General features: G+C 34.5%; 1 protein-coding gene across 1 annotated transcript; it reads left to right on the top strand.

Moving 5' to 3' along the window:
- The first annotated feature begins 2746 nt into the window (after nucleotides 1–2746).
- LOC121414113 (xaa-Pro aminopeptidase 1-like) lies at nucleotides 2747–25885 on the top strand. Its single transcript, XM_041607176.1, has 23 exons — nucleotides 2747–3176; nucleotides 3811–3908; nucleotides 5237–5353; nucleotides 6518–6581; nucleotides 7646–7753; nucleotides 8764–8904; nucleotides 9336–9503; nucleotides 10053–10178; nucleotides 10977–11058; nucleotides 11380–11471; nucleotides 12044–12204; nucleotides 12671–12757; nucleotides 15175–15240; nucleotides 16002–16072; nucleotides 16698–16775; nucleotides 17172–17243; nucleotides 18004–18100; nucleotides 18561–18630; nucleotides 19103–19207; nucleotides 20807–20872; nucleotides 22889–22986; nucleotides 24479–24577; nucleotides 24966–25885. The coding sequence occupies exons 1-23, from the start codon at nucleotides 3131–3133 to the stop codon at nucleotides 25170–25172; spliced, it is 2319 nt and encodes a 772-aa protein (XP_041463110.1). The 5' UTR covers nucleotides 2747–3130; the 3' UTR covers nucleotides 25173–25885.
- The last annotated feature ends 469 nt before the right edge of the window (nucleotides 25886–26354 follow it).

The raw sequence follows: 26354 nt of genomic DNA, 5'->3' as shown, positions 1-26354 counted from the left end.
TTTAGCTATGAATATAAGTTACCATTCTTTTACTTCATTAGTATCAGTACTAATTGGTTGTAATTATCATTACAATTAATTTTACTATCGGATTTAAATAAACAATTGTTTCCCCTAGTATTGAAAACAAAGACGTTTGAGTATGTTGTCAATACAATGGATATATTTTACATTTTTATTTGAATGTTTCGAGACACGATAAGATCTCCCTCCCTTTAAAAGTACTATGTATACAATTTAGTTCTAGTTTGTGTATTACACTTTTTAGAGACATTCCACACTATTTCCTGTTGGTAATTGAATTCCAGATTAATGATATTGATAATTGTGTGAGAAATTAAGCTGAAATGTTTCTATTCATGCCTTTGTAATAAACTCCTCAATTTTTGTGATTCAAAGAAAAGGAGAGTTGATGAATTATAGTTATTTTTTTTTAAAGGGATGGTCCGGGCTAAAAATAATTATATCTAAATAAATAGAGTAAAATTCACAGAGCAAAATGCTGAAAATTTAATCAAAATCGGGTAACAAATAACGAAGATATTGAATTTTAACTTTATCAATATTAAAAAAAAAATAGTTATATGCACATCGTCATGAATATTCATTAGGTAGGCTTATGATCTCACATCCCCACTTTCCTTTTTCTTATGTTATTACATGAAATCATAAATGTTTTATATTTTGATACATGTGTAAATGGTGTGTCTCCATTATGATGAAATAAGTTGTAGCAATAAATAACTAATTCACTTAATCAGTTGTCAATCCAACTGTTTTAGTTCTGGTAGAAAATGTTTGAATAAACCTAATTTCATATAATAAATAGAAAAGAACAAGTGGGGATATGACATCAGCACACCTATTGAATATTCATGAAGCCATGCCAAAAACTGTTTCACCGGAATAATGCAAATCTTTCAAATTCAATAACTTAATTATTTGTTATTCGATTTTGATCAAATTTTCAGCATTTTGCTTTGTGAATTTTTTAATCTATTTATTGAGATATGAATATTTCCAGCCTGGACCATCCCTTTAATCCTCACGTGTGTGAGTTCAGTTAATTACATGTTTTTCATTATCAGAAATTATAGACGACAATTTCCATTTCAAAATTGTATTTTGAAAATAGCAACAAAGAAATTAACAGCAATTTCAAAAATACTCAGACGTAAAGAACAAATTTTGATACGCGGCTTAGATCTTTAAGTCATTATCACCATCATCACCGTCATCATAATCATTATCATCATCCACTTTTACAACATTATCATCATAAACATCGTCATCATCTTCACCTTCAGCATGATCAATACCATTATTACCATCACTGTCATCATCATCATCATCAGCTTCATCAATATCATTTAAACGAAAGTATAAAATGCATCTCATGAAGGAATCTTAAAGGGGAAGTTCACCCTGACAAAAAGTTTATTGTAAAAATAGCAGAAAAATTAATGAAAAATATTGCCGAAGGTTTGGGAAAAATTCATCAAATAATTAAAAAGTTATTAGAATTTCAATTATTTGATTTGTGAGGTCATATGCGAGCAGCATTCCTACATAGCGAATGGTAAAAAATCAATTAAATGTAATTTTCTCAGAAAATTGAAAATGGTTTTCACTGTATCTTTTGTATATCAATATAGACAAATCGTTTCACACCCGATCATGAAAAGAAAACAAAATTAAGTCATCAGGAACCATAAAAAATTTGAAATTTATGCATTTTATATTACGTAACACATGGGACAACTGCTCGTTTATGACGTCACAAATCCAAAACTTTGAACTCTAATAACTTTCTTACTCTTTAACGGATTTTCCTCAAACCTTCACCAATACTTTTTACTATTTTTTCTGCTATTTTTACAAGAAAGTTTTCTTCAGGGTGAACTTCCCCTTTAAGTACTATGTAATTTACCCATCACAATTCAGACATAAACGACGCCCCCCCCCCCCTTTCTCTCTCTCTATATTATGTATGTTTCAATATGGTATTGGAGCCCAACCTTTGAAAGGCCAATGGCCTCTGCTGGCTCCCCCATATTCTTGGTATTTATATTCATATGTTTTCTTTTTGTAAATATTTGTATTTGAATGTGTGTTTTTTTACCAGAAATGGAAATGAATGAATGAATATATCCATCATCATGTTCACCATCATCATCGTCATCATCTGCATCATTATCATCCATAACATCATAATCGTCGTCGTCGTCATCAATACCATCATCGTCATCATCAGCAATATCATCATTATCGCTACCACCATCATATCATCTTCAGCACCTTCATGACTATTCTATGCATTCGACTCTTATAACGACTTCCTCTATTCTTCACTGCTGCGATGTGGGGGGGGGGGGGTGATAGAAAAGCTGTCCACGGCCGAGATACTGAGGGGATGGGGACAATGAGTATCCTCCCGCGAACGTTCGATTTGGGCCTACCACAATTGCCCAGTAAATAACTAGGCCCCACCATTACCTATACTATGACCGGGGCTTTTCTTCCTTTTGTCATTAATACGGAATTATAAAGATATTAATTAGATTGCAGTGTGGAAAGAGTCCTACCCCATTTTTTTTTCTTATATCAATATACACCTTTGCACTGAGAGAGGGAGGGGGGGGTCGTGCAAAAAATTACAATATTTATATTCTTCTGGATTTAATAGTACAATTAATGTACACCGAAAATATAGAAATGATCATTGCTTGTTATTTCCTGGCAAAGACTCGCCTGTCACGGTATGTGACATTATAAAAATGTGAATTAACGACGCGTAATTTGCAATCGGGGAAAGATTTATCCCCACTATTCTCGTTCCAGACTATTATGAATCATAATAATCAAATAAGTGTGATACACAGATTGTACCACCTTCCTAACCGTCCCCAACCATCAAAAAAGCGGGTTTGTTTGATTTATCTGTAAATTATTAACCCGCGCGTCGGGAGCAAAATAACATTGAACATAATCATAGGGTGCACACACGCTGACAGACGTACTGTACTCGATCGTGCTAAATGTTTTTCAAAACTAACGGCAAATGACACAAGCCAAATATATCGGAAATTCTAACTGGATAATTTCTGCTTTCTTATATGGTTAAGAAACCATGGCATCTTTGAAGCTGCAGTTCGTTGCTTTTGTAGCGGTCGCCGGTAAGTAATCATTTACGATGTCATTTTAGCCCATACGCCTATTATATATGACATCAAAAGACATTTTGTTCAATTTCTATTCGTCTCTGGGATGATATCTCAAAAGAGATATATACGTCTAAAAATTACTTCATTATCAGTTCGGTACCTTGTAGGCCCTATCCCGTGCTTAAATATTTTATTTAGGAAGATTTGTTTTGTAATGTGACCCTATGTTTTACTTCACTCAGCTAATAAGCACTGTATGTAGGCCTACACAAGACTTCTGTAGGTATGTTTTATGTATATGTTTTAAAGTATAGAGTACATGTCATCACAGGTATGGAATGTATAATTGAACTTTGCATCTTGGGGCAAGGGTTTAGTGATTCCTTTGTAGTATTATCATATTCACGGATCTTGATTGAGATATAAAAAAATTATCATTAATCAGACGAATTTAAAAAGAATCTATTTATCTCCTTAAAAATAGCAACCTCGTCTGCTCTTAAAACAAAACAGTTTTGAAGGTGTAGGATAAATCCCCCCCCCCCAAAAAAAAAAAAATCTCTACATCATTTTGGGAATATCATATTTTTTTTTTAAATGACAACATACTTCACAAATTGTGTAATAATTATCTTGTTCACTATAGCTCTGTTGATCAGCAACACTCATGCTGGTGATCGGAAGATCAAAACGAGGAGAAAGAGAGCACTCCTTGATGTCAGAAACTGTGATGTTAATCCACCGGTTAGTGATTCATTTTATTTGTTATCAAATATTTCTAAACTCAAAAAAGTTTGGAAATCTGAGTTTGGCCATTAATTTCTCCCAAATCCCAAATTTGCGCAATGCATATTTGATATTCAAAAGATCATTAATTCTCTTTGAAATAGTACCCTACATGGTACGGGTTTACATGGAGGTGCAGTACCTTGAAATGTGGGGCAAGGTCAAAATTAAAATGTTGCAAAATGACACAATATTGAAAGTCACTGTTCTTTTTTTCCGTGGTAATGAGTGAGTTTCTCAGCGGTTTATTTTGTTTTCATGCACCTTAACACCAACATTAACATGGAATCAAACACACCTCTGCAAAAGCAAACACATAACAAACAAACAAACATGCATGGGTATTTCAAACAGATCTATTCATTGCTTTCAATCACACATTAATACTAAAACCGATGAGGGATTATCGATCAAGATCAGATTTCCAAACTTTTTAAGAGGGGTTTATATAAAATGAACATATTTGAAAGTGTTCAGGTTTTGCCAACTTTTCGATTTAATTGAGAAGTCAGGTGATAAAGTATTTCATTCAATAAAGTTTGTTTCTGTGGACTCGCTGGACATTGTAGTGTTGTATACATAGATTCAACACTCAGCAGGAAAGATCTGATGGGGTTCACTAAGTTTTTAGCGTATATGATTCCCATATTGAGTGTCTTGCTCTCACTCATCTTGTTTGACTCGTGGGTTTATTCTATCTTGATGCGATAATAAAATAAACTGCGTGTGATTGTGTGTGAGTGTGTGTAAAGGAAGTATCCATCCCATGTGTGCATTGGCGGCGGAAGCCAAAAAATTTAGGGGGTGGCCACCTGATTTTTTGGGATGGACACAGGTAAAAAAAAATTGGACAAGCGCTCCGAAAAAAGGGTATCAACCTAAATTTTAGGACGTTGCTGGCCAAAATTTTTTGACAAGCAAAAAAAAAAAAAAAAAAAAAAAAAAAGGTCATCAACCTAAATTTTAGGGGGGGGACAACACACTGTTCAGGTGGTATCCACGTGAATTTAGGGGGGGACGCAGGAAAAAAAATTGACAAGCAAAAAAAAAAAAAGGTTATCAAAAAAATTTTTAGGGGGGACCGTCCCCCCCATCTAAAATTTAGGGGGGGACGTGTCCCCCCCGCTTCCGGCACCTATACATGTGTGGTAATAACCTTTGTGTGTGTGTTTTTATCCATGTTTTTTTCTTTAAATTTACCTCCCTCCCCTCGGTAAATGGTGGATCCGCCTGCATGTTGTTTATGTTATTCCAATTCCTTTTTATATATTTTTCATTGTTGCTAGAATTATCCACCAAGTACCGTCATCTCCGATGTAAAGTTGGACCGATTGAGAACAGAGATGAGGACGAATCTATTCCAGTACGAGGCTTATATCATCCCAGGATATGATGCACACGGGGTTAGTGACTAACAATATAACACTGTAAAAACTGTGGTGTTAAAACTGACACCAATTGGTGTTAATAGAGGACCACAGCCTGAGGTGTTAAAATAACACCCTAGAGATTGAACATAACACCAAAGAGTGTAAATGTAACAACCATAGGTGTTGTAATAACACCTATAGGTGTAAAACTAACACCACCAATTTAACACCGGTGTAAAATAACTGGTGTGGTCCTCTATGTACACCGGTTAACACCACAGTTTTTGCTGTGAACAAGCTAGTCAAACGGACTCTTGGATTGATCTATTTCACCAAGTCGATGGAAAATCTGCTCGCTGAGACAAACATAAATCCAACCTCCCAAACTAAATAAATCATATCCTCATCTTTGCATTATTCTGAACCAAACACTTAACTACAACCCCAACTCTAACCCCATACCCTCTGGGATATTAAGACCGGTGAACTGAGCATAATTATGAAGTGTCACCCATCATGCCAATCAGGTCATTGTCTTCCTGAAGGTGAATAAGTTCTCTCCTATGCAGACGATGTTCTTTCAAATAGGCTGATTATGCTTTATAAAAAATGAGGGAAGGGGAAGGGACTGTCTTTTATAAACATGTAATTGGAAGAGAACATAATATACTTGCACCGAAAAAAAAAAATGGCCGTATAATACACGCAGACCAGTTGGCTTCATATAATATAATTATTGCAACAGATGTGATTGGTTTGCATTAATGGGTACATGAATTATATCAAAGATGGCATATTTATTTGACATCCCAATGCAACCATTTCGAATTATATCATAAAATATTCATTAGTAAATTCATTTGTTAAATCATAGATTCATTGATTATAGATCAGAGTTTAATTATGTATGTCTTATTTCATTATCTTATATTTTTATCAACTATTGTTTGTGTTTTGTATCTTTGTAAATTGTACACAATTCAGCCGTAAGGCTGCTATGTGCAATGTTTTTTTTTTATACCGAAATAAATAAATAAATGAATAAATAAATAATAGAAAACACCGTTAATGGTACGAGTTTGCACCCATCTTTCTAAAAAGTGCAAAGTTGCACCTCATAAGTTGCTTCCAGTATGACATTTCGTTAAAAGTACAGAAAGATATGCTTACATAATCCTCTTATTAATATTTTCTTAGAGCGAGTACCCAGCTGATCCCGATAGGCGACTCTTTTTCATGTCCGGATTCAACGGCACAGGAGGTATTACGTCATTCCCATCAATTTCTTTCTTTAAAAGAGGAAAAATGATCTCTATATATTCATAATAGTGCAATAATATTATTTATATACCTCATTTGTATTTTGTTTATTAATATTTCAGCAATGTAGTGACCACTGATTTCTAAATGTTTTTTTTTATGCGTTCTCTTTGTACAAAAATTACACAAAAGAATTCAAACAATACTAACATCTTATGCATACTTGTAGTATCTCTTTCCAAAAAAAGTTCCAATTCCATTTGTTCTTTTGAAAACACGATTTGAAAAGATTATGTTACCGTTTTTTACGTCGAACTGTCATGGGGTATCTTTATACTAAAATGAATTAATGCTCATCTAAATGATTATATTTTGGGCCATTTTGTGAGCCGTCGGCCCCCCTGTTATCACCTCAATCATTTTGCATAACCTTTGTTCCTTGCCAAATCGGGTAAATGATATTTCAAAGTTATCATATTAATAGAACACCGGAGTTCTCAATAATCTAACTGAAATATAAATAAAAAGATACGAAACAAGGTACGGGGATTTGGCAAATTATCTTTGTATATACATTAATGGTCAATACAGTCAATACTTTCTTAATTAAGATTTCACGATCCTGAATATGTGCCCCTTCTTTAACCTTGTACTTCCTTAATATCTCGTCATTCTCGTATGATACTCGTAGCCTATAGTTTATAAGCTGTCTATGATGAGTGAAAACATATTCATAGGTTAACCAAATAACAACGCTTCTTTAAAGTGTTCATTTATTTTTACCCTGTTTGACCTCTATACTTCTGAAAACCTTCACAGCAAAAACTGTGGTGTTAACCGGTGTACATAGAGGACCACACCACTTATTTTACACCGTTGTTAAATTGGTGATGTTAGTTTTACACCTATTACAACACCTTTTGTTGTTACATTTACACTCTTTGGTGTTACGTTTAATCTCTAGGGTGTAATTTGAACACCTCAGGGTGTGGTCCTTTATTAGCACAAATTGGTGTTAGTTTTAACACCGCAGTTTTAACAGTGTTGTTTCCTTTTGTTTTCAAGGTTTTGCCATCGTCACTTTAGAATGGGGGAATGCGATATGGACAGAGCCTCAGTTTGAATTACTCGCTCAGCAGCAGTTAGATTGTAACTGGGAAATCATGATCCTCGGTAGGTTATTGCTTTTGAAGTCACTTGCCGTGATTTTAACTCAATCTAATTTAAATATTTCTTGTGATATTGATTGATTTGCTTTTATTCAATTTTAACTCATCTTCCCCACTCAGCTTTACCCAACATTATCGTTAGGCCTACATGGCAAACATGGGGCACAGTAAGGCGTATCGGGCAAAAATTATTAAAAGTTGTGAGCTAGGGAACCGAGAATAAATTTCGACATCTTTATTATAAAAATCAAATGTTGTCATAATTTTTTACATAATATTCATAAAATAATATCATATTCAACCATTCTCTCTTTCCTTTTCTTCCTTTTTTCTTTTTGGTCGTGAAAAATTGTGGAGGGGCAAGCGCCCCCAAGGCCCCCATCTGTACGCCACTGATGACAAATCATGAGGGCATTTGCTCTTTACCCTCTTCTCCCTAATCTACAGTAGATGGTAAATTACCAACCGGTCTACGCATACTCATATCGTCTGTTTGCCATTGTATCATTGGTCTCATCCCAAATGGTCTAATATTCAGGCACACTACCATGTAGTTCGTCCAAACCGTTTGTTCTAATCATGCTAATTGCCATTGTCTCTAATTGTCATTTAGCATACTGAACAGTTTGTCTAATTTCCAGTTCGGCTATACTACTTGGCCAAACACGACTTAGAATATATGGTTAAATGAAGTATTAGTGAGGCAAATTTTCACTTGGCAAAATAAAACAACAAGTATATTACGAGTATAGTAAAAAGTATATAAATATATAAAAAAAAAAACAAATTCCCTGTAAGTCTACAAAGAAAAAACTAGACCAACTGGACATTAGACTAAGGCGATATTAAATTAAGTCCAGTGTAGACCAAACTGTAATTAGACCGAATTTATGGGCTATCTAGAAAGTGGATCTCTGCCATCTGCTTTAGATCAAATGAAAATAAACCAGCTCGATTGATGACTATTCATGATTTACAATTTTAAGAAGCGTGTGTTATATTCTACTCCTCCAGGTGACGATGATTTCTTAACTCCATGGGAATGGCTGATCCGAGATGATCGGACAACCGATCCGGATGACATCAATTTCATACCCGGAGCCGGTATGCCAGCCGGATCCCAAGTCGGTTTTGATCCCCGCCTCATGCCTTACAGTAAGTTGCGAAATTAAGGGTGAGCTTTCTTTAAAAAAATATATATCGGAAAGGACAATAAATGAATACCTATACATACTTATATTATTAAATATTCATATTTAGAATGTAGTATTGATTTTTTTTCATCGGAAAGACTAATAGGTCCATAAATTGTCTCTGAATTAGACCAACAGGGATTGATCTGATAGATTATGGATGTAATTAGTGAAAGTCGACCCCAGTCGAACTCTATGCTATAATGATTCATTTTTATATTATTTAGAATTAAATGTGAATGTAGTTTTTAATTTGTCAATATAGATGTGTTTTGAATTAACATACTCCTTTTTTTTTATATACCCCCCTTCCTCGACTTTTCTCTCTTCAATTTATTCTTTTCATCTCACACCCCCACCCCCTCTCCCGTCTTTCCATTCTATCCTCTTTAGGGGACTGGTACGATCTGACGGACACCAACCGTCGCGAGACTCGGTCGATGCAATTTCGAACCCACGACGACGAACACAACCTGGTGGACATCATATGGGAAGATCTTGAGAGTGAGAAAGACCCTTACCCGGGCGAGAAGCTTGAGGTTCAGGGCGATTACATTGCAGGTCGGTAATCAGCCGAATGCTCGATTTGACAAAGGCCGAAGCTTTAAATGGGTTGCGATTCCATCTATTTCCTTCACTCTCTTATATGATAAAAGATATTGAAACAAAATCAAAACAAATTAAATCATTAAAGGTGACTGAGATGGCCTGAACATCTAAAAAAAAGTAAGCAACACGAAAAGAAAAATATCCAAACCAAACAAAAAGGTTGAAATACATTTGGGTCTTTATGTTCTTGTATTTACAATGAATCCGGTTCTGTAACCTACATGAGAGATGGAATTAATTTTTGAAAATATATGGCAAACCTTGTATGCAGTTTCTTGTAAATAATAACTTTACTGTTGTTTGTCGTAGGCAGACTGGTCCCACATTTACAACACCATGTGCATTGTTGATACCTTTTTTTAAAACAGATATTCATTATCATAGAGCTTTTTATTTCATAGAATTTTAATCCTACATATCGGCAGCAGTTTCTTGATGAAATTATTGATTATTTTCTATCATCCAGTCCGTAGTTTTGATGTTTCCATGTTGTTTCCTTAGGATATACTTGGAGACAGAAGATATTCCAAGAGATGCCTGATCAACCGAACTTTAAGAATGTTCGACAGATAATGGCCGAGAGAGACTGCGATCTACTCGTTATCACAGGACTTGACGAGATTGCATGTAAACATTCAAATTCCACAGTATATCCAACAATATACCATGGTCCGATTTTAACGGGGTTCGGTTATGGTGGTGGTAGTGGTGATGGTTTTTGGTGAGAATGACGGTGTTGTCGGTGATGGAAGTGGTTGTTAAGGTGATGGTGGTGGTGATGAAGGTGGTGATACTGCTACTCGTTGTGATGATAGTTTGCTGATGATGGCGATGGTGGTGGTGATCGTTAGTGCAGCTGCCTGCTGGTGGTGATGGCGATGGTGATATTGGGGTCATGGTGTTGATGACGGAGATCGTGATTGCGGTGATGACGACGGCAAAGGAGATAATGACAATGAGGGGGATGACGAAGGTGACGATGTGAAAAATGACGGTTGAGGTATCATTGTATACTTCCAATCGTCGTTTTTGGTGATGACCCTAACGTAGGTCTTATACAGTATATTTTAACGCATTTTTATTTTAAGTTTTACCGTAAAATAAATGAAATAAAATGATATTATACGGAAAGAAATGATGGTAATGATGACGGTGTTGTTGATGATTATGGTGGTGGTGCTGGTGGTGGAGGTGGTGGTGGATATGATGATTATGATGAAAGTAATGATGATGATGATGATAGATGATGACGGTGATTACAATGATGTTGATTAGATATTTATAACTCGGAAGGGTCCAAGTTTACTTATCAAAGTATAATACTGAAATGATTACGTTGATACAGATATGTTTCGAATATTGTGAAAATGAATCATTTCATTATGAATTAATCAAACTTTCCCTTTCCGATCCTTCTTGCTTCAGGGCTCTTTAACCTCCGTGGTGAAGACGTTCCTTATAACCCTCTCTTCATATCATATGCAGTGGTTGGATTCAGCTATATTTAGTAAGTTTTCAATGACGAAAGCACTGTTAAACAGTGTCGGTATTTATACAAAGCGAAAACATGCATGTATACGGGGGTCTTTATAATCATGTTCCATGAATTGTTCTCAAGCTACCTACCTATTAATGAAATTTATTAGTTCAAAGCCATACACCGAACACCTGAATAGCGGATACTTTTACAGACTTTTAAACACAGAAGTGAATCTGTATATAAAATTTAATAAAATTTTTCTTTCATTCATTTCTCATGTCTTTCTCATCATATTTCTTTTTTTCTTAATCCTTCCTTTCTATATCCCTCCATCTTCCGTCGCTATAGCTTATACTTGTACGATTCGGGAGTGAGATTAGATAAAGAACGGTATCCCGAAATTCGTCAACACTTGGACCTGGACTCCCAACAGTGTGGCGGTAAGTTATGGGTTTGTGATTATCTGCTATGTCTTTCGGGTGTAAGAGCGTACATGTGTCATCCGTACCATCATGTCATATATTACCAGTTATACTATCACCATATTAATATGAAACAAATCAATGTACTTCATTTCATGAATATATTAATAATATAGATAAGTTTATAACATGTAATGGGCGAATCTGTATAGGACTTATTTTAGTGCCCAATCGACTCCATCGAGTTTGAATGAATACGAGCATTTTTTGGTTCTGGATTTACAAAATCGGAATGCTTTTATATGGTAATTGATTCGAGGTTCATTACTCTTCATTTACATCGTTGTCAGTTTTATTGCGAATAATATCCGGTCAACTTTAATGATCGTTTACACAGTTTAATTTCTGATAAATAATCTGTTATACACATGGATATCTGATCTATACAAAATGATATCCGATGAATTTTCATGTAGCTTTTGATTGGTTAATAATAAGAGGGAATAACTTTGCAAACAATCTTTGATTTCATATTCGTTTTTTATTCCATATCAAGCATAGAGATAATAAAAATGATTTTAAATTGACAGGCTCAAGTCGCTCAACTTGTATCGTAGCAAAGGGACTGTCTTCCTTCTATTACGACCTGACTGAACCGAACAATCTGGTTTTCTCCCAGAAAATCTGGTTCAGTAATTCATCAAGCTATTTTGTCTACGATGCTATCATGAACAAGGTCAACAATGATGACGTAAGCACATTTATAGATTAATATATATATACTTTTTGGTGTTTGTTTCCTATTCCTTCTCACCTTGCACCTTGAAGAAGTAATGCCAATATAAGGTATATTGACAGATGAGAATGAATGCAACGAATTGTAAGAAAAGAGGGTTTGATGCTCAACTATTCTTGATAAATGCTTTAACATAATTTTGGTGGTATAGTTTAGTAGGATGCTACTACTCTATGGACTATAAATAAAAGAAGAAAATGGAGAAAAAGAAGAAGGAAAAGAAGAAGAACAAGAAAAAGAAGAAGAAGAAGAGATAAAGGAAAAAGAAGAAGAGGGAAATTCATAAGATGGAGAAAAAGAAGACGTAGAAGAAAACGAAGAAGGGGAGGGAAGAAGAAAAAGAAGGAGAAGAATTCCAATTCGAATCCATACAATGCCCACATTGCCTCTTTTTCATCTATCCCTATTAATTCCATTGCAGAGGAAATACATCATGGAACCATCTCCCATTCTTTTAATGAAAGCTATCAAAAATGAACAAGAAGTGGAAAGCATGAAAGAAGCAATGGTAAGAGAAATATTTGAATATGAAGTTCACGTGATTGATATATAAAGAAGATACCAAAAAGATTTACAAATCAGATACGAAAATATCTTTTATTTGCTTTAGTAGATTAAAAATGTATGACATGTTCAGGGTTTGTCTGCGACAATATTTTTTCTTTGAAATAATACACATTTCTTCTTTGAATGATTTTGGGAGGTAGGGATACAGTATCAAAGTTTTCACATAATATCACCCAAATTCTGAAAGATTTGCATTGGTAACTTGTTTATTGTAGAATTATATTCAAGATACTTTTACTGGTCTGTAAACATGATAAAACCTTGGATGGCCAAGCCCCTAATTTTCTTTTAGACTTGATTTCCGTGAAATACAGGAGGCATCACATAACCTGCGAAGTTCCAATCGTTTCGATTCCTTTTGAAAATACCTTTCACTCAAACAAAGGCGACTCGTTCGGGCGGTGCATTCAAATTCTATGCTATACAGTGCGTATAATAAAAACGGGACAGTTTTGAAAAGTCTATAAAAAAAATGTTTCAAATCATTATATCTATATTTTGATGTTAATAGATGCTCTAAGATCTTATCTTTGAAATGCCATTTAAAAAAATAAATTTTGTTCATGCTTGAGCGAACACGGGACGTTTTTGTCGGGGGTTCAAAAAGAGGCTTGCGCCAAAATGGCAGAAATGTGAAAATTGATGATTAGACTTTTGGCTAATCAGCAGACTTCCTCTTAATCTTTTCATTATCTTTGCCACAATTTTCGAATTATGCTTTCATATTTCATTTACAACTTTATTTATTTCCATGAATTATATTGTTTTTCATTTAAACTTCTTTTACCTTTGAATTTTCCTTCATAAGTAAGAAAATAAGAGACTTTTTGTCAACCCAAGTAAGAAGATTTGCATTATCAATTGGGAGAATTTGTAATTATTCAAATCCTTTTATTATGTGAAATAAATTATGTTGTGGTACCTTTGATAATTATCAGGTAAAACAAATTATGCTATGGTACCTATAAAAGACATGAATGAATTCTATTTTCAAGGGGTTATTGAATCCTTCACCAAGTTTAATTAATTGCTTGACAGGACAAACAGGAAAGGATTTATGTCTTTCAATGGCAATGTTGTATTGAGTCAATTTGAAGGAGCAACATATGGCAGATCGGGTAAAATGTGTTAAAAAGTTGTGAAGCGAGCAACCGAAAATTTCCACTTTTTTATTTAAATATCCAATCTTGTGATTTTGACATAATATTCAGAAAATTATATCATATTTCACTTTCTATGTTTTCTGTTATTTTCCTTTTTACTTTTTTCCTTGGTCATAATTTTTTATTTTGGGGGGGGGGAGCACCCCGAGTCCCCACCCTCAGTATGCCACTGTTCAAAGGCACCATAACCTTTGTAGCACACAATGAAAGGATTTGAAAAAAAACAACCACGCTCTGTCACACTTTGGTATAAAAAAATGTTCTTGCCTAAAGAAGGAATATTCAAAGCTAAAAGAGAACATATTAAAAAGGAACAACAACAGAACTATTCAAGCAAATATAAAGATTTGGAAATGAATTTTGACCGCATAAATTCGAAAATTATGGCAAAGATAATGAAAAGGTTAAGAAGAAGTCTACTGATTAGCAAGAAGTCCGACCATCATATTTATCATTTTATGCCATTTTTGCGCAAGCCTCCTTTTATACCCCAGACAAAAACATTCCGTGTTCGCTCAAGCATGAACGAAACTAAATTATTTTAATGGCATTTGAAAGATAAGACTCCAGAGCACGTATTGACACCAAAATATTGAAATCATAATTTGAAACCAAAATTTTATAGACTTTTCAAATCTGTCCCGTTTTTTATACGCACTGTAGAACAAACCTCCCAAGAAGTATGGTCGCGTTTGTTGAGGCGTTTTGAATAGCGAGTTTTCGCAATCACAACTGGGACAGATTCTGCAACATAGCAAATCTGTTGGAAATGCCCGTCAAACCACAATGGACAGCTTAAAGGTCTTTGTCGAAGATTAAGATGAACCGGTGCAGCATATCGTCCTATACAAGATTCGGAGTTGACGAAAAGTTCCAAATATGACGTTTTTCCAGGACGACTGTGCTGTTTTGATTCACCCATTTTCGACAAAGTCTGCTTTGTCATGATGGGCTATATGTTCCATAAAGCATCTGCATAGTGGTTGCAAAAACTTATCTTATCGTTATAGAAGACACATGTGCGCATAGAAGCATTTCAGTGTTGTTTTATTTTCTATAGCATAAGCACTAGGAGTATCGAAGCACGGTAGAACACCTGCGCGTTATATACATTTGGCTTGTCTTTTCTTATTTTATAATCAAATGACTAAATGTTTGATCAATAATTTAGGGAATCAATATTCTCTTTTTTTAGCTTATCGAATCGTCAACAATGATAGAGATGGTAACATGGATGCAGGGCTTATTAGAAGATATGAATGTAAGTAAGAAATTCAGACGATTTGAATGAAACTGCTAATTAGACAGTTTCAAAGATTCATCGTAGAATTCAATAAAAGAGGAGTTAGATTGCGTTTAGGCTAATAGAATGTTCGATAGATATAGTTGTTGTCTGTAACCATTCCATGCTATACTCTACATTGACAAGGTAAAAGCAATTTCATAGACACTATTTCAGAAACGATCTTTTGATGATATGTTGCAACACCTTTGTATGTTCATTATTTACGTGTGTTTCATATATACATTCATATATTATCTGTGTATTCTTTTACATTGTACAGTGTGAACATGCATGAATAAATAAATAATTGCTTGATCTTTATTATCAAGCGATCGAACGAAGAAAAGGAGGAGAAATGGAAGCAACTGAGAAAGAATGAGGAGAGAGTAGAAGTATTTAAAAGGAAGTGTTGTGTGGTAGAACTATATCGTGTAATGGGCCATTTTATTGAGGATGCATGACGTCATCTAAAGGCCATATTATACACAGAAATCTACTTTAATATAGTTTTTATGTGATAGGCCATGCATGTTTTCAAATGATAGCGGGAATTTCTAATTATATATCGAAGAAAATATCCCTTCGTGTTACTCATAAGATTTATTTAATACATCAACGAGCTTTTGTGATTTTTCTATAGTAAAACGTTTCTTAATGGATTTTGGACAATACGTGAAGTAAATTTCTTTTAATTTTCGGGGAAAATACTTTGTCCTGTCTGTTCTTGTTTCCAATAGAACCCCAAGGAGGGGAATGCGGAAGTTTTGACGGAATACATGACCGCAGAAAGATTGCAGACTATACGAAAGTAAGTTGAATTTTTTAAACATGTTTTAAAATATTTATTCTTTTTTACTCCTTATTTGTCATAAGCAACACATCAATGAATTTCATTTGATACACTTTTGGTGTATCTGTCTAATTAATATCCAATTAGACGCATAAGGACGCGTTTGGCAGTGATATGCGCTATAAGCATGTTGGTAATATTATAATTATTGTTACTGGTGTAACTGACCACAAAAATAAAGGAATTAATAATGGTTTTTAAAAACAGTATCACTTTTATAGCACCTATCATTTCTAATTGCTGAAGTCATCAATCACGAATAATTGATCAGGAACCTTAGCCAACCTGCATATTAAAGAGCACACGTTCCACTCCCTGGGTGGTAGTACGACTGGAGACAGTTTTTCACACCGAACCAATAGGCTGATCCTGGGTGAAGAGTGGCAGATGATTATTTATGTCTTACCAAAATATGATGGTGGCTCATTGGTAATCAACACGAAAACAATGTGAACATGTTTATGATAAATTAAAAACCCTATAAGGGGTATACGTAATGCAAACACAGTCCCTAATTAACTGACTTACTGAGAAGTGTCGTGCTATTCTCAAAATAAAATAATGATTTCCTTTTACCTTGAAGCTACCAGCAGTCGTACATGTATCCTAGCTATGAAACTATATCGGCATTTGGACCAAACAGTGCCGACTATTATTACCGGTAAGTGATCCTTTATTCAATACACACCAACAAAAATTTTGAAAGATAATAAGAAGAATGAATTCTTAAAAATTGGACAAGAAATCGAAGCAATACATACATAACAAGATGCTTTACTTGAATTCGATTTGTGTACACCGTGCAATGATTTACATCTGAATAAGCACAAAGAGTTTAACCTAATTTCGTTTTTATATGATATATTTTTCTTTTCATACAAATTACAGCATAAAGGAGGTAGGACATTATTTGTAAAGCCTCACAAATAAAATAAGCGAAACAAATCAAAATAGAAAATGCTAAATGCGTACGTTGTTTTATATCCAAATCATACAAATAAAAACATAAAATTGCACCATAATGATTTCATCATTGCCATGTATCATTTTCATTCAGTCCTGAGGAGAATGATCGTGTTCCCATTACAACCGGACAGATCTTCCTCTACGACATCGGTGCTCAGTACAGGTAAATATTTCCTTTATTCATGTCATGCTCTAAACAGATTGAGTGCATGGTTTTAAGTTTGAATACATGAGTCCCACGCCAGGTTGTTTTGAAATATTCACTTTATATATTTCAATTTTCATCCAATTGCCTTATCGTCTCAGACCTTGATGCAATGTATGTTATTTATGTATGTCCTGCGTGTTCTGTTTATTCAGAAAAGTCATGGGCCTTTATCTTCTCATTTATGTATTCCTTTGTTATGATTTTAGTGTGAAATAAAGTAATGAATTTCTAGTATCGCAAGCAAAATCCAACAAATTATCCCTTATCCCAATATGCAATTCCTCAACACGAGTCGGTTGACGATGATAACGAAGCTATGAATAATATTTTTCTGCTTAATACGTCAGAACGACCTCTCTAAGCACTTTACGTATGTACTATTTCCCGGGTCATCGGATCCTAGCATGCCTACACACAATATAATACACTTCCTCCACTCCCTTGGGAGCATTCCAACAAGAGTTATACGACTTGATTGCGAGGCGTACTGCGTATAGGCTTTCGCATCCTACACATTTAACACCTGGGTGGGGAGTGGCAAAAAGTTGATTGACGCCTTGCCAAAAGGATGCTACTCCGCGATGAGATTCAAATACATGACCGTTTACGACTCGAGAGTCAGAACCGCTACACTACGACACTTCTACGATTGAGGTTCATATTCAGTGTTCTTAACTTTGAAATGTTCTAATCGTTTATTTCTTTTTTTTAATAGAGAAGGGACCACCTCCCTTTCACGGGCGTTCTTTTTTGCCAAGGAAGTTGATCTGTCCCGTTATTATGAAGTAGAGGAACCAACAATGCTAGAGAAGGTAACTTTGCCCTTTTATATTGATTTTATTTGTATTTATTCACAACAGGACTCGATTCGGTATTTGAGAAATATTTGTAAGCATTGACATTCTACAACAATTTTGCTATCTGCGAAACTTCACATTGCCTCGTGGATACATAATTATTCTTAACAGACATAAACAAAAATCAATTACGAAACGATATCGAACAAAAGTGAACATTATTTAAGAAATTTTCTCTTTCTTCTCCTTGTTCATCATCATCTCATTCTCCATCGTTGACGTCATTGTATCATTCTCCTTGTCATGTTTCTTCCCCCCTTTTTTATGTTACTTCTTCTTATTCTTCCCCTTCCTCTTTTCCCATTTCTTCTTCTTTTCTCTAACAATCACATAAACTCTATTTCGTTTTCTCTATTCTTCATGCCCCCTCCCCGTCATCTCTCTCTCTCTCTGTTTCGAACACCATATCTTACAGGAAATCTATACACGAGTTCTCCTTGGTCATATAGACTTGTGTAATGCCTCATTTCGAGCAAATGTGTATGGTAAGCTATGTGCCATTTTGTTTTATATCGATATCATGAAATTGTATAGAAAGACATACAGCAAATATATATTCTGGAACAAACTGTCTAATCTAGTATGCTTTTCCCCTCGGGTGAGACACATTCGATGGAACTGTGCTATGGCTCGCTTTCAAAACCGATTGCGCATTCCGTCAATTCATGCCCTTGAAAGACATTTAGACACACATGTCACATTATTTATATCTAATTACACATGTGCTTATAAATAGAATGCAAAATTGATAATGATAATAATTACAGCAAGTGGCCAATACAGTGAGAGTATTGGTAAAACACATATGTCTTCTAATTTTCGTAATGGTTTTGTTGAAATTCTTGTAATTTATCACCATTAACCATTTAAATCTCTGTCATGGATATGTTGTTATGTTACTTCTATTTTATGTATTCGGATATATCAATTTATTTGATTCCATCAATATCGGTATAGGTCGTGACCTCGATGCTGTGGCACGTCAGCATCTATGGAAAGTGGGATTAGATTATATTCACCCCACTGGCTACGGACTAGGACAATTTCTTACTGTGCATGAAGGTGCGTATAAAAAAAGTAATATATTCTCCATTTTTGGTTATTATTGTTGTAACTTTGTATAAGAGGAGGAAAGGGTGGGGTCTTAACTCCACAGAATCATCCGGTAAAGCTCCCGAAAAGTAACCTAAATCAAATTAAATAGTACCTAAGTCTCATTTAAAGGAAATTATTGTGTACTTTCATGGATAATTTGACACTATTCGGATGTCAGTCAACCAGGGATGAACGAGGTTTATGGCCAGCAGTCGTTACTGGAAATTGCCTTATTATGGTAAGGTCACTATCTCACTTTCCCTGCCCTGATAGTTTCCCCTACCGTGATAGTTTCCCGAGGCTAAGCACTGGTATACCGAGTTTGCTTACCCCTATAGACATATGTATTTCCAAGTGCTTTTACCAAATTCTGGGGTCAGCAAAAAATAATCTACTCCCTGTGAAAGCTAGCGCGCCCCACTGACTATAAGTCACAAGCAATATCATTAGGGTTCAGATTCACAATTTCTATGACAATTTTTTTTCAGCCTATTAGAATTTCAGTTGCTTAAGATTTTATTGCAATTTTTTATAAAACGGGACCCATGACATATCGAACATATTTCAGTAAAAAAGACTAATGTTATATGAATTCCAGTTAGAAAAGAATATAGCGTGTAAAATAAACACCGAAAACTTTAAATAAATTCATATGTAAATTTTCTTTCTTTTGTAAAGTTAACACCCCTAAGGTATTATGAAGATGGCTCGGAAAGAAAAAAAAAGTATTATTCATTTATTCACGTTTTCTTTAAAAGACACGGTTGCCCCATTCAAGCCAAATGGTGTGCTTTACAAGGGAGCCCCGTCAAAATGAACATCATAATAAACATAACAAATATAGAAATAAAACAGTGAATGAAAATACATAAAGACAACGGTTTTCAAAAAATAAATTGAATGTGTATAAAACAAGGAAAATAATATATAAACACAAAGATAGAGCATGATGGGAAAAAATCATTACAAGTAACGAAAAAAATTATGATAAGACAGTGGTTTTTATGGTTACATAGAAATTTGGTCAATGGGTCTGGTGTTTCCTAAGGCGTCTATGGAAGATTTGGAGAGAAGGGGATGTTTGAATATGAATTGGTAGGGAGTTGAAAAGTTTGGTTGCAATATATGAGAAAGGAACGTTTTTTGTTATCTGTTTTGGGCTTAGGAAGGTATAACTGATTGGTACGTACATGTCGAGTAGGGTAGATGTTATGACGGTAAGTAATTAGTCTCCTGAGATATGGAGGGGATAATCCATTTAATACTTTATAAACTAAAACGCAATATTGATAATTAAATCTAGTGTGTATGGATTGCCATTTTAAACTTAAGTAATTGAACAATGGGGGTATAATAATCAGCGTTGAAGACGAGGCGGGTATATTTATTTTGCCATCTTTGTAATCTTAAGGTTTTTCTTAGTTTCTTAATACAAGAGTGCTAACTCTATACCATGATAACAAATTGTGTTTTGGTGATCATGGAGGCAATTTAATTTGTCTTTACAGGTTCCTGTCAATATGTTTAACTTTTGTTCATTCCATTCTAATTTCTTTTCATTTTCAGAACCCGTCAATATTGGAGATTACACACTAGATGAAACGTTTCATGCAAACATGATAATTTCGAATGGTAAGTTTTGTTGGCCTTGATCAGCTGCAGCATGGTACAAACCTTGTTTATTTTCATTACATCACAGACAAATATTTCAAACAAAATTTGTGAAAATTAATAGTAAGTTGACGCGACTGAGAATTTTTTAGGGTTGATCGACGAGTTTTAGTATTTGTTCAATAAACGGTTGAGAGGTTTCAACATTTGATCAGTAGTCGGTTGTCAAGTTTAAAAAATTGTTCATTTGTCGGTTGACGACTTTAAGTATTTGTAATTCACCACCAATAGTCGGTTGACAAGTTTCAACATTGTGCATTTCCTGAACAAAAATTGACTGACGAGTTTTAGTATTGAGTATCTCTTCAACAAAAATCGGGTGACGAGTTTCAGCATTGTGTATTTCTTTAACAGAAGTCGGTTGACCCAATTTCAGTATTTTGCATTTCTTCAAAAATAGTCTGTTGACTAGTTTCAGTATTGCTGGGTTTATTTGATTGTCGAGTTTCAGTACTATGCATTTATTCAACATAAGCCGGTTGACGAGTTTCAACATTGTGCACTCCTTCAATAATTGTCTGTGGAAGAGTTTCAGCATTACGCATTTTTTCAACAAAAGTCGGTTGACGAGTTTCAGCATTATGTATTTCTTCAACATAAGCCGGTTGACGAGTTTCAACATTGTGCACTTCTTCAATAATTGTCTGTTGACGAGTTTCAGCATTATGCATTTTTTCAACAAAAGTCGGTTGACGAGTTTCAGCATTATGTATTTCTTCAACATAAGCCGGTTGACGAGTTTCAACATTGTGCACTTCTTCAATATTTGTCGGTTGACGAGTTTCAGCATTATGTATTTCTTCAACATAAGTCGTATGACGAGTTTCAACATTATGCACTTCTTCAATAATTTTCGGTTGTCGAGTTTCAGCATTGTGCATTTCTTAAAAAAAAAGTGGTTGACGAGTTCCAGCATAGTGTTTTCTTCAATAGTTGGTTGACGAGTTTCAGAATTGTATTTTTCGTCAACAAAATTCAGTTTACGAGTTCCAGCATAGTGTTTTCGTCAGTAGTCGATTGACGAGTTTCAGCATTGTATTACCTAATTCGGTTATCAAGTTTCAACATTGTGCATTTCTTCAACAAAAGTCGGTTGACGAGTTTCAGCATTGTGCATTTCTTCACCAAAATTCGGTTGACGAATTCAAGCATAGTGTTGTCTTCAATAGTCGGTTGACGTGTTTCGGAATTGTGTTTTTCTCAAACAAATTTGATTGACGAGTTCCAGCTCAGTGTTTTCATCAGAAGTCGGTTGACGAGTTTCAGCATATTTTTTTCTTCATCAGTATTCAAATTGCGAGTTTCAGTCCTTTTTTTTAGGTCACCAATCATCGATCGACAAGTTTCAGCATTTTGAGTTATTGTTTCTTAAACAGTAGTCGGTTACCGAGTTTTAGTATTTGTTTGGTCACCAATAATCAATTCACGAGTTTCAGTATTTGATTTTCTTCACCAATAGTCACAGTTGCAGTGTATTTAAGTTTTGGATCGTCAAACTTTTGACAGGATCCAGTATATGTTTGTGTACCCCACTATTATGCCATGATGTAATTCTAATATCTTTCCTTCCTTTATCAATTTCCAATTAACGAGGTCTGGAGAGTTTCATTTGAACCCAGTATTAGTTTTCAAGTGTTTTTGCGTCATCTATTCCCCCACTGGTGCCAAAATAAAACGGAAATTTCAACAGCTTTCATGCTGATTATGATCTCCTTTGGAAATCTGTTTGATCATTCCTGAAATATTAACGCCTATACATCTACGGTAGAAAGTTATTTCACAAGATTCAACGTTGGTAAAAATTCTGTTTCTTTATCGTCTCTTACAGCTGTGGTTGAGTTTGTTAACACGAAGATCTTGTCAATTAAATATCTTTAAAAAAACATGGCTGACCACACACATGAGATATTACATAAACAGATGAAATTAGTCCGTTCTGTTTTAAAAAGTTTGTATTCCCATAAATCACCCATACAGGACCTGGTTATTACAACATAGATCCAGAGAGTACAACTGACAAAGACTTCGGGGTTCGGATAACAAACGCCTTGCGGGTGGTTCCGTCGGAGACACCGGTAATTCTCTAGATGTATTTTTTTTTAATTTAAGACTTTTATCTCATTTCCTTTACAATGAAGCAATCAAATGCAAGATAAATCAAAAGCCGGGATAATGACAGTTGTGCGTTGCTTTCTCTTGAGAAATAGACGCTACATAAATCAAGCTATTATTACGAATTTTATCATTTATATGTATATATTTTTTTACATAATACAATAACAATAATACGTTGTGGTGAATTATAACGAAATATGCATGTATATTTGTCTAAAACAAAGCATGTGTCTGAAAAGGAAGAGTTATACTAAAGTCTATCATAAGGATTAATAATACCTCTTTAAGCTGAATGGCTGTAATGTTCAGAATGATTTCTCACATAAAACCAAAATATTTGGTGGTCAGCCCTTGGGACTTTTTCAGTCGTATAGTTAGATTTTGAAAGATGATAACCACCATTTTTAAAACAATTACAACGAAGGGAATGCACTTTGTTGTTGAGTTTTGGGCACTGTTTATTGTCAAATTCATAGTTACCGTAATAAATCAATAAAAACGCAGTCATTGTACAGGCAAACTACAACAACGGAGGAGGCGAATCATGTACAGTATAATAATCTTATCCATTATTTATGTATTTATCTATCATTTTGAGATCTGTAATTTAGATACACCATAAAAACATGAATAAACCAATCCCTTGCACAGACTGCTTTCCATTTTCTGCAGAATACTATGTTAATGAATTACATGTTAATGCTTTACTTATCTCCATTTTCTGTATCTGAGACTATCAGACATTTTTAGTAGAAAACTTTTTCCAAAATATAATGTTAAATCACCGATGGCAAGCATTGTATTGGATATATTAGTTTGTTATTGTTTTTGTAATGTCTTTAATCTTCTTAAAGCCTGTGTATAGCTTTGGTAAAGGGTCAATAATGTGATTGATAATCGAATATCATCTAATATGACAGTCTTACTGAAGCGTAGAGACCGTTAGATATTTTTCCAACTGCACTTCTCTGAGAAAATTTCAAATATTCAAATCTTGGATATATAGCGCCCTCTCTCGGCGATGCTTGTTTTGAATTAACAAAATGGGCATTCAAGCACTTATCTTATAAATTTAGTGATGAGATATCCAAAAGTTACAGACAAAGAACATATCTTGAAAGTTTCAGCCCATTCCATGATTTGGAATAGGATTTAATTGAAAGCCAAAAACACACCGATATTTTAATTTGATCGGGTGACCCGATCAAGTTAAATTTCCATGTAAAATCGCAAAATTTATCCTGTAAAACATATTTTCATTTCATATCCTCCACATCATAACTGTTATAGGGCATATCCATTCATATTAGCTAGCAGTGAATTGGAATAGTGATAGGTGCATTTTGGTGGATTTACCAAAACTATACACAAGCTTTAATGTAAAACAAAGTAAAAACAAAGTGACAAAGATTGAGATTACACCCGCGATAAAATGTTTTCTGTCCCATGCAGTACGGACAGGACGGCGAGGAGTATTTTGAATTCGAGGTTATATCTTTTGTGCCTTTTGAACCCCGTTTGATTAACTTCGAAATGTTTACGAGAAAACAGGTAAGGAATCATGGCATTACTTAACTTGGTTAACGCCCAAAGTTAGATCCAGAAACAAAACCGTAATTGATAATAATTTCGATTACTACTGGGAAACAAAACATATTTTCTCCATTTGTCCAGTTAAAATTTATTTGGTTAGAACATATATCAATATGAGAAATAATGATAAAATTGTCGACATTTCTTTTGAAGGGATGCTATCTTGACTTTCTGGAATTAGGTCCTTCCTTCCTGAGGGGAACATAATTCTTTTGGCTTTTGAAAAAAAATATAGTAACAAATTTTTATTTTGTAGGTCAATGATAACGCTATGTTGACACCAGCTTAATATGCTGGAAACTTTTTTCTCTCTTAAATATATCTTTCTCATTTCCCCCTTCCACAGTTGGAGTGGTATAACAACTACAACAAACAGATTCGTGAACAGTTAGAAGGAAAACTATCAGGCAATGCTCGTGAATGGATGCTTACCAAGACCAGATTCCAGAAATACGACTGGGAATACATCGGAGGCGCGTCATCCATCTCTATGGCAACCACTTCTATCTTGATTTCAATTTGTTTGATTGTAGCGCATTTCTTGTCAAAATAGAATGTTATTTATTGATTTCATTATAACGTCGCCCGTAGGGCAAGCCGGTTATTATTTAATCCGATTTCTTGATATATCAACAATTCATTATTTTTCCATCATAAAATCACGGAATTTTAAGAAGTGGCGATTCCTGGTTCTTCATACGCAAGTATAGACCAATTCAGCTTAGTTACCTGTTTTCTCAGGTAATTTCTTACTGGGGGCTTCAAGTACATTATGGCCGCCAATGGTGTCGATCCGCAGACAGTTCTGTTCATCTGGGGGGATATAATACGTAATAATACAAAGCGCCATCACCCTTAAATGAATAGAAAGCGCGAGCGGATCATGATGGCCGCCATGAGTTGCAGTGATATAAAATCGGATTCATATGAAGGATTTTATGATAAACAGCTTGCCAGAATACTCTGGTTTTACGTTAATGGATGATAGTTCCCTTCACGAAGAAAACGTGACAAATGCAGACATAGTGTCGTAAATGTTGCTCGTATGTTGACAAAATAATAGAATGATGCATGGACAGCAATATGCATGTAATTGATTCATGCATTATGGAAATTACAGTTGTATTTCTTTCAACTAATTATTGAAATTAGACAAACCCTTCTATTGTGGGTAATACGTTGTAATTACTGTCGACAATTTTGTGGCGAATTATTGAACATTCCCAAAACTAGCTGTACACCTATTCATTAGTTGGTTGACAGTAAGAAAAATATCAGTTTGAAATTCACTCTCGATACCAATAGTAATATATTGAAGACTAATCAATATTATATTTTGTTCCACCCATGGGCTTAATTTGGTCCAGGCTTTTAGATATATATATTTGAAGCAAAATATTACCTTGACGATAGCGTAACCTTTAATTTATTCCCCTGCTGCTCATTTCCTTCATAATCTCTTGTAAATAACAAACGGCCATTAGCAATATTTGTTAAAGTAAGACTATCAAAATTGCCTTTTCTTCCAAAGATTATGTGTGTGTTGGTATATATGTTTTTAACATTTTTTTTTAATAACTTTAATTTAGGAAATATATGTACTAATTATGCAAATTATCCTCGCCTTGTGAGTAATGAAGTTTGTTTATTAAATGCTTATTTTCCTCTGCAATATGGATGTTTTTTATTTTTCGTTGTTTATATAATCTCTCTCTAGAGACCTGATAGATAGAAA

Source organism: Lytechinus variegatus, chromosome 4, assembly GCF_018143015.1.
Source record: "Lytechinus variegatus isolate NC3 chromosome 4, Lvar_3.0, whole genome shotgun sequence".
In the NCBI taxonomy this organism is placed as follows: Eukaryota; Metazoa; Echinodermata; class Echinoidea; order Temnopleuroida; family Toxopneustidae; genus Lytechinus; species Lytechinus variegatus.
This window is presented reverse-complemented; position numbering and strand designations above follow the sequence as displayed.